Raw genomic sequence first — 9938 nt, 5'->3', positions numbered from 1 at the left:
CCCACAATACAGGGAATTCACCCCCGTAGAGCCTGCATCAGATTCACAGACAGGGTTCCCTCTCACCTCTAGTGAGACATGGTATCGCCCTTCCTTAACCAAGTTTCGAGGCCTAGGCCCTCCTCCCGTCACTACGCCTTCTTATGGATGCAAGACCAGTTTCTATTTCTCCTGCTAGAGTCCCGAGTTCTGTGGCCGTTACTAGGAAGTGACGCATTGCGTGAGGCGGAGGTGACGTGCGTTGCGCAGGCTTGGGCCGGTGGGAGGGGTTTGGACAAGATGGCTGGATCCACAGGTCTGTGAGGGGGGGCTCGAGCTGGGCCTGGGGCGGGTGTGGGGAAGCGGGTCTCCGTTCTGTGGGCTGCAAGAGCCCCGGGGTCGGGTCGGGTCGGGTCGGGGCTGGGGCTGTACCTGTACCTCTCTCTCTCTCCAGGAAAGGGGAGCTGGTGTCTGGGCTGAGCCGCCGCGGCAGGGCCCGGCGCCAGCCAGAACTTGGGGGTCCCCAGTGGAGCCCCGGTGCAGGGGGCGGCACGGCAGCGCGTCCCTCCTCAGTACCTGGGGTATATGCGGCAGGACAGGAGTTCCACCTCCGTGCCTCGGGCGGCGCGTAAAGGGCGGCGGGGCGTGGGGGGGTCCCATCTCGGGCCCAAGGGCGTCGGGCCTGTGGTCTTCGTCTGGTAGAGCCTGAGAGAGCGGAGCCCGAATCCGTAGGGCGGGAAGGGAGCGGTCCTCACTGCCCGAACAGAGGGTAGGGAAGCGGCGGGGCAGAGCCAAGGAGAGAGGATGATTTAGTGTCCGTTGCCGGGGTGTGGGTGCCTGAAAGGTAGGGCCGAGTAGGAGGGACAAAACCCATCTCAGTGTCTATTGCAGAGTGGCTTATTGTACAGTCAAGGGGGATGGATACCATCTCTTGGTTTGCTGCTGACGGTGACAGACTGTATGGCAGTACTTGGGGATGGGGTATCCCACCTCGGTGACCAGTGTGGGTGGTGTGGGGTAGCTCAGTAGCCCAGCCTGGGGGAGCGGAGCCCACCTTATTATTCAATAAAGACATTATTAGGCACAGGGTGGAGTATAAATCTGGGCTTCAGTGTAATGCCCAAGTGAGGGTTTAGAAGGGGTTTAGGAGGCAAAGGCATCAACGTGAAGGAATAGAGGGAACGGCAGGGAAGGGGGCAGGGGAATGAACTGATTTCAGTGCTCTATTCAGAGAGTGTGGGGGGTCAAGCTGATTTGAGTTAGTGTCTCATCTGTTGAGCTTTTGGAGAGCTAGGGCTGCAGACCAGAACCTTGTGGTGTAGAACTCACCTCTGTCTTATGCAGGTGGTGTGCAGTGGAAGAGGAATAGAGAATACTAGGTAGAACTTGGGGGAGAAAAGCTCCCCTCACTGTGCCAGATTTTGGAAATAGGGTGTGCATGGCAGATCCTGTAGAAAGGGAAGAGAGCAGCCCTCAGTACCTCGGGGAGCTCCCACTGCAGAGACCTGGTGCAGCTGTACTACCCTTGGCTCCAATGGAAAAGGCTGCATTATCCTATGTGGGCTGAATTGGGGTAGGCTGCCATATGAAATGGATGGGTATTCTGAAGGAACTATATATTTACTTAGTTGTGGGAGAACTCTATTTTGTTACTTTTTGTAGAAATGCCTTGTGGTGTTTGAGTTAAACTAAGCCCCCTCCCCCCCAAGTACTTTTGGGGTAGAGTGAGTTTCCAGATTCTTTGCACTCTTGCATGTCTGAGTTCTAGGTCTTCTGGCTTCCTCTAATAAACAGGAAGTAAAGTTGGTTTTGCTTGTGAGTGAATCTTTGCTTCTTGCAACTTTTTGCATTCAAAACAGTTGTTTCATTCCGGCAGTCACAAAAAATTCATGTTGTTGAATCAGAAAACTGTCCTACTCCTGTGTACTCACTCAGTTCTTGTGGCACCTTAGAGATTAACAAATTTATTTGAGCATAAGCTTTCGTGAGCTGTAGCCCACGAAAGCTTATGCTCAAATAAATTTGTTAGTCTCTAAGGTGCCACAAGTACTCCTTTTCTTTTTGCGGATACAGACTAACACGGCTGCTACTCTGAAACCGGTCACTCAGTTCTGTAAGGTCGAAATAATCTGCTAAAATGCATAGCGTTTTCTATCCCAGAATGCTTTGCATATTAACAAATAATAGAGGGTATTTTGTAAAGCTTGTATGTGTATATGTACATTTACATGAATTATTTTCCTTATTATTGAAATGCAGCTACTTGTATAGTAAAACATAGTTGGTGCTTAACTGTACGTTATACCTTTTCATCTCCAGAAATCCTAAAGTGCTTTATTCCATACTTCCCTAGCACCACTGAAAATCAGCCATCTTTTCAGTAGAGGGGGCAGCCAGGCAGAGTCAAAGAACTGCCAACAAGAAGGGAAGTTGGTTTTTAGGATCTCAGCCAAACACACATGTCCCTTTCCCAGGAAACTGAATGGTACTCTCTTGGGACAAAACTCACTGCAGGCATAAGCAGATGTGACTGCAGCGAGGTCAATGGGATACTGCCTACTTTGTCATGGCTGAATTTCATCCTTATTTCAGAGAGGAAGGTCGGAGCTGAAACTGCCAGAATGTGTATTTTTTGTTTGGATGAATTCTAGGGGGTGTAATCCTGCGAGATTGGCAAAACTCCTGTTGAATCCTAGTAAATGGCAAAACTCCTGTTGAATTCAATTTTGCCAGGATTCCACTCCAGGTATTCCTTTCCTGAGACTTAAACCACTAATCAGCTATCTGAGCACATAGGAAAACTACAGAGCATTTTAGAACAAGAAGAAATGTTGTTTGAAAATAACTGTCCCTGAACATGCCTTAAAGAAAATATGTACTTCAACGTGGTCAGTTATATTGTTGTTTGATAGCATCCTCACCATAACCAGTTATCTACCTTTCAAAACACCCTCATCTGTTTAGTTCATGTGTAGATGTTATAGCTGTTAGTTAAGCAGCTCCTCTATCTGGCCTTCAATATTGCAATTATTTCTGTTTGTAATTAGACCCATTCAGAAGCCTACATCAGTTGTGCTGGCAACATTAAAAGTTTTTGAAAACTCGGGTCAAGATGTTTCTTTAGGAAAAGGACGGTTATTGTTAAAGTACACTTAAATGTTATTGTGGTTAGATGGGACTCATTGCATTCAGTTCCTTGAAATACATTGTAAATTTTTTTGGAGGGCATAAAATTACCAGCCATGGGAAAAAACAAATAATATTTAAAGCCTTTTATAAAATTGGAGCAAGAGAGAGAGGAAACAATGATTTTTATAACCAATTAAAATATACAATATATAACTATGTTAATACAACCAAAATTCTGGCAATGCAAAAGCAAAGTCTAAATATATAATCTACACTCTGTTTGCATTATAATAGTTATTAAATATATTATTTTTCAGATACGTGTTTTCTGCAACTCTGGATGCACTTGTATCTAAGAGCCATGATCAAATAACTTAACTCACATGTCTTATGATACAGTTATCAGGGTTTAATCTGTGCATTAATCTTTAATTTTTTCCTATTCTATTTCTAATTGCTTAAATATACAGCCTTAACAATTGTTTTGCCTTTAATTTATTGGTGTTTTAGTTTTTAAAGGAAATGAGATGGAGAAAGTTATCAGGTCTTTAGTAGCTACCAAATGGTAAAAGTCAACTGGTAACCATTAGTTTCAACTTTGTAGACTTATAACTGGTAGGTTTTGGCCAAAGGTTGTTATTTTAGATTTGAAGGCTTACCTCTATTTAATTACAGACTTTATTAACAGAGGTAAAGTTGAAAGTGTGCTTTGGAGGAGTCCAGCTAGCACCTCAAACCAATATTACCTCTCTTTATCAAAATTGCATCTTAAAAAAAAAAAATCAGAATGTCTCAAAAAGAACTGTTAGAGCATTCAACCTGTTCCACTTGCCCTGCCCAAATTGCAGTGTCCACACAATTATCTTTGCCCCTAAAATTTGAGAAAATATGAAAAGATTTAAAAAAATTATACTTGTTCAGTTCCCACTTGAGAAATCAGTGTGCAATCATAGCCTAATTTGTTTTTACCTCTTGCATATCTTTAATAATTAGGGTACATAGTTAATTAGGTTGGAGGGGTAAACTGGGTGGGGGTGAGCATGAGTGTGTGAAACGTACAGCAGTAGAGCACCTTGCTGAGGGTATTTCTGCACTATGGAGACTGTAGCACCATAGCTGTGTTGGCATAGCCTCATACTGTAGATGCAGCCTACATGGACAGTTTTTCAGTCAAAGTAGGTTTACATAGCTGTCTACTCTGAAGATTATGCCAGCATAGCTCAGTGAGGTGTGGTTTTTCACACCCCTGACTCATGCAGATATGCTGATAAAACTTTCAAGTATAGACCTAGCCTCTGACACATCTTATGACTCTTTAGAGCAGGTCTCCCCTCCTCTACACTTCAATAAGTCTGTAGGAGGAGAAGTGGTGTTACACTAAACTGAAAACTTTGCATGCTTAAATCTGTAAAATGTTAAACTTCAAACACAAACATATATAAGTCTGCATTTTCTCTGTCCCTCTATATGTGTATTCCTCCGTGTTCTATGCCTCTATTCTCCATGTCTGCCTCCTTCCTCCCTTGGTGTTCCCCATACCATGACCAGGTAGCAATCTCTTCCTGAAGCACTGAGGGGGAGATTTTCAAAGTAGGTGCCCAGCTCCCATTTGATTTCAATGAGAGTTGGGTTATTTACGAGCCCTTTGTGACTTTGAAACTCTCCATGTGTAAAAACATCCTTCCAGCAACAGAAGTGCCTCCCATCCAGCTATATAGCCCCATGGTTGTTTTGTTGACCTCCCTGAAAAATATTCTAAAATTTGTGTTGTATTTCAAACTGACTCAAGGTATTTAAGCTGCATAAGCAATTTATATAAATTTAAACTGTTTATGTGGCTTGAAGGTCTTAGGCATGATTAGATGTCAAGAGGACAATCTGTGGGGGCAGCAGTGAGGCTAATCCTGGGGCAGGAGCATACCACTGAAGAAGCAATGTTCAGAACAGTCCTGGTTCATGTCCTGTTTCCAGATGCTTTTGCTAATTTGAAAAATTGTCACTAAAATTACTTCAGTGTCTGATTTTTCCCTCCCCTGCCCAATTTGTCTTGTCTTAGATCTTACTGAGATTTAATTCAAGCCATATTTTGAAGAAAATCAGTGCATAAATACTAATATTATGAATATAAAGTGGTCAAGCTAGTTTTGAAGAGTGCACACTTTGTTTTCGTAGTCTTTTAAATAACATGTGTAGTGCATTTCAAGTGCATGGCTATAAATACTTCTATTTCACATTTTGAAAGGAGTGGAACATCCAACTCTGATTTACAACTGCAGAGCTCAATTTAATTTATCATACAATTAATTAGTTTCTTTCATCAATTGTGTCATTGAATTAGGCCCTTCAAAAAGAGCCTCAAAAATGAGGAATTAAACATAATAAAATAAAAAAACTAGGCAATCAGATAAATTTGCAAGGCCATATATCCTAAGTCCTATATCCCTTTTTAACATAAACAATTGTGTTAGAAATACACTAACTGCAACCAAGAAAAAAAAGTTGCAGAAATAATGGGGGAAACATTACTGCTGATGCTCAGTATGTAGCTTTCAAATGTTCACAACTTAAGTAAATCAAAACCACTTTTTTCTGGTCCAAGCAAAAGCAATGTCCTTGATGGAAGACTATGTCAATACCATGATTAAAGTTTCAAACTTCTTTCACGCTGGTTAGAATTTTTTTAAAAGGAAAAGTGTTTATTTTTATCCCTTGCTGAACTCGAATGCTTGAAGTGGTTGTGCAAACATTAAGTCATTACACCTTTGATCAAAGACCACACATCAGGCCGAAATGTGACTTTCAGAAAGCAAGGAGTACATGAAAATTGGATACAATAGCATTTGTGTTGTAGCCTGAACTATATAGTGGGTGGTACATAGTTCCTGCTATAGTATTTTTAGGCAACACCTACAATTATGCAAATATATAAATGTTAGATTAATGTTGTGATCTGTGATTTGATTATTTTACAAACCTAGGTTGGGGTTCCATCTCTATGGAAATATCATAGTAAATGCATATGGGACTCTCCTTGGCATGACTCACTAAGATTGAGACTTATGCTTGCTATTACAGTGATTCCTAATCTATTTAGGCAACTATTCTAGTTTGCTAAACTAAGACCCTGCAACATTATTTGCATGAATGGGCTTCCATTGTGTGTCACTATGAGGGGAGAGAGTCATGGATACAATTTCAGGGTCAGGAATTTTGACTTCTGCTTCCACCATCTAGTGATATCCCATGGAATCTCCTTTTCCCATGGAATCTCCTTCCTACACCTTCTCTTAAAAGGATATTACCAGATTTAAAATGATAAATAAACAAATATCTTTGCTTATGCAACTACCACCTCTGTGGATTATTAAAAATGAATTTTAAACTCTAGTTTGCTTGTCACTATGCTCCTTGTTTACTTTTTTCATTCTCTAGTTGGACAGTGAAAAGTTGATTGTCACTTACAATTTTGTATAGTTGGTTTCAGTTTTAGAGTTGCAATGCTGGAGTTAAAATAATTTTGTTGGACTCTAAAAAGATACAATGAAAACATTAGGCTTTATAAACTTTTTAAAAAAAAGTTACAAATTTAATTTGATGTTGTCTTTTAAATGATTGGAATGGCGACTGGGCCCTTACCTAAGCCTTAGTTCACAGCTGCCTGTGTCACATTCTGCTGTACAAAATCTAATATCTAATAAAATTGGCAATTTGCCAAATCCCAGAATGTGCCATTTCGTATACCAGGAATGCAAATAGTCAAAAGCATGGAAATAAGCAGTGAAATTATTCAGCATTCCATCTGTGCTACATGCATTAGCTCCTCCTCTCAAACTTACCTCCTTTCCACAATTTTCAGCTCACCTATCTCCATTCTCCTCCCGAACAGCCCTGAGGTGTTGAATGATGAACTATTAAAAGACTTACCTGCTTATTTCCTTGTGGGTTTTTTAGTTTGCATTCCTAGAACATGCAGTATATCAACCTAACTCTAAAGCCATGTCAACAGTTAAGTCAACCCAGCTATGTCACTCAGGGATGTGAAAAATCCATAACCTGAATGATGTAGTTAAGCTGACCTAACCCCTGGTGTAGACAGCACTAGGTATATGGAAGAATTCTTCTGTGGACCTTACGACTGCCTCTTTGGGAGGTGGATTAACTACATTGATGGGAGAACCCCTTCTATTGCTGTCGTAAGTGTCTACACTGAGGCACTAAAGCTGCACAACTATAGCCTTCCAGCTTTGCCACTGTAGTGTGTCAAGTGTAGACAAGCCCTAAATTAACAAAAATTCTTACCTATATTAGAAAGCGTGCACTTGTGTAATGATATCCATTTAAAGTGTAAGATGGATGCATTTAAACAGTATTAAGCTAAATCAGTTTAGCTGCCTGCATGTTATGCGTTTGCACCAGTGTTGCTAGATTTATTTTAGTTCCTTCAGTGAGCATTTACTAATAGAGATAAGGTGAAAGTCTCATGTGTGAGACTTTCCCAATGTTTTGTCTTTAACTACATCAGAGTAGATACACTGGTGCAGACCTCCTAATATAATGATATTGCTGTGGGTTAAGTGTCAGTCTTATGCCAATCCTGTGCTTGTTCTGAGGGTTTGCACTGGTTCAAAAAATGCAGTATAGATAGAACCTAAATACAATTATCAGCACTGTTATGTTCATGTGGATAGCTGTAAGCATTGATCCGTATTAGCTGCCTTGCAATGCTCCAGTGTTTCCTATGCCTCTTCGTATCTGTACTCTCATATTACTAGTGTACTCTCATCCACTCCACAACTTGTTCTTCCTGACCTCCATGTACCCACAAACACTATCATGCTGCTGTATATGCATGCCACATTCAGCTTTTAAGCATTATATATAGGCTCACTGTGACATACTATCACTTTTTATAAATTAATTGTGTTGGGGTGAAGATGGTGTGGTTGGGAGTTGGAACATGGGGCAGTAAGTGAGGTTTTGGTCTCGGAGTGGAGAAGAAGGGCAGAGTAGAAGCACAGAGTAGAAGCGTGCTCTCACAAGCTTCCTCTGATTCATCAGAATAGAATTCTGCCAGGAGGTTTGTCAGAGGGCATATCTGCTTTGATGAATCTCAGGAGGATCATCAGAACAAAGTTGTTCTCTGGTCCACTTTTCTGAGGCAAGGTGGAGAGGGGAGGAGAAAGTTTATGGTCTGTCCTGTGCAGATCCATCAGACTGGGACTTCCTAATGGTGAACTGTAGGAGGTTTGTCAGAGAAAGAAGCTGTCTCCAGAGTAGAGCTGAATTTTTTCTAATAGATCTTGAACTCTCGGCCTCAGGTCTCCTATTTTCCCCTGATAGTTGTTAAGAGGGAGAAGAGGGGGAATACTTGCAGCTGAAAGTGTGTCAGTAGTGGAGTTAACAGCTCTGCTCAGGAGGCAACTTTTCCCTCTAGCAAACTTAATTGCTTCTGAATTGTTAGGAAGAAAAAATCTCGAAATCTGAAATTCTGCTAAGACATTTCAAGTGTTCCTTTATGCTAAAGACAAGTTCAGGGCCTCATCATCCTTGCTTACTGATAAAGTCAAACAAAATTGATAATAGCTCATGCTTTATTTGCACCAACACCATCTTCTAATATATTGAACTTTCACAAGTCAAGAAAGCAAAAACGCTTCAGCTAAGTTATATTCCCTTTTCAAGGTTTGTAGTTCATATTAGTGGATGCTTTTGAAAATGCCATCCAGAGATGCCTAAATGTGTTTGAAAAATTTGGCCTGTTTATTTTAAAATAAAATCACTAACTTAATTTATTGAAAGTCTAAATACCTTTTTATTGTTAATATTGAAAGCAATTTTGTTTTGAAGTGATAAAGATTTTATGCCCCAAAGAGAACCTTTTAATAAAAATATAGTGTTAATGAGTGATGCTGCAAACACTTATGTACATGCTTAATTTAAAGCAGATCAGTAGTCCTGTTGAAGTCAGTTGGATGTATTCATATGAGTAAAGTTAGTACCTGCTTAAATGTTTGTAGGATCAGGTGTTGGTTTGCAATATTTTGGTTTTTGCCTGTAGAAGTTCTGTAAAATTCAAATAAGATACTTAAGTGACATAAAAACAGCATTTGAAATTTAGTTTTATAATAATGTAAACTTTCAGATCAGTTTTACAAAGCTTCAACTTGATTTAAGTCAATGATTATTTAAATTGCTTGATTTAAAAAAAAAAGAAGACAAGGTGGAGCCATGTAAATCAGATTGAGTGTTGCCTCTGTAGGTTTTATGTTTGCAAGCATTTTCCCCCTCTCTGCTCCTGACAGTACTACACTAACCCAAAACATAATTTTTATTTAATATTTCCCTTTATTTCCCCCTTTTTCCCTTTTATTTTTGATTATTTTTGTGGGTCTAAATACATTGAAACAAAATAACTTTTCTATTAATAATGGAGTTTAGGGGAATGGAAGATGGGGTGGAAAGGGATGTGAAATAGGTCTGTTCTGTGCTTAAAAATTGGATTGACCAAGCTGTGTCACTCAGGTCTGTGAAAAATTTTGCACCCTGAACACTATAGTAAGCCAACCCTAACTTCCAGTGGCTACGAAGTCAGAGCTCTGCTGGCCACTGGCTCTGCTCCCAACCATGCCTGTTTCAAACCCCTTTTCCCAATTTTTGGTGTTCAGAACTGGCCTGTCGCTGAAATGCTATAAGAATGTATTTGGAGTTTGTAGGGACTTCTTGTTTACCTAAAAGAACCCTATTTCAACCCCCGTTCACCCTCAAAAAATGTTAACACAAGAAAAAAATGGAGTGCTTGAAAATATATTTTCATTTTTTCTAAAACTATA

General features: G+C 40.4%; 1 protein-coding gene across 2 annotated transcripts in view; it reads left to right on the top strand.

Annotated features, from left to right (window-relative positions):
- Positions 1-174: 174 nt before the first annotated feature.
- The window catches only part of UBE2V2 (ubiquitin conjugating enzyme E2 V2), a 49865-nt gene continuing 40101 nt past the window's right edge, over positions 175-9938 (top strand). The window contains exon 1 of one of the 2 annotated variants that reach the window (XM_074944404.1): positions 175-295. In XM_074944404.1, coding sequence (XP_074800505.1) covers positions 280-295 — 16 coding nt within the window. In that variant the 5' untranslated portion in view covers positions 175-279. The remainder of the gene's footprint in view (positions 296-9938) is intronic. The other variant, XM_074944406.1, reaches the window with a different exon arrangement.

Source organism: Natator depressus, chromosome 2 (genome assembly GCF_965152275.1).
Source record: "Natator depressus isolate rNatDep1 chromosome 2, rNatDep2.hap1, whole genome shotgun sequence".
Lineage (NCBI taxonomy): Eukaryota > Metazoa > Chordata > Testudines > Cheloniidae > Natator > Natator depressus.
This window is presented reverse-complemented; position numbering and strand designations above follow the sequence as displayed.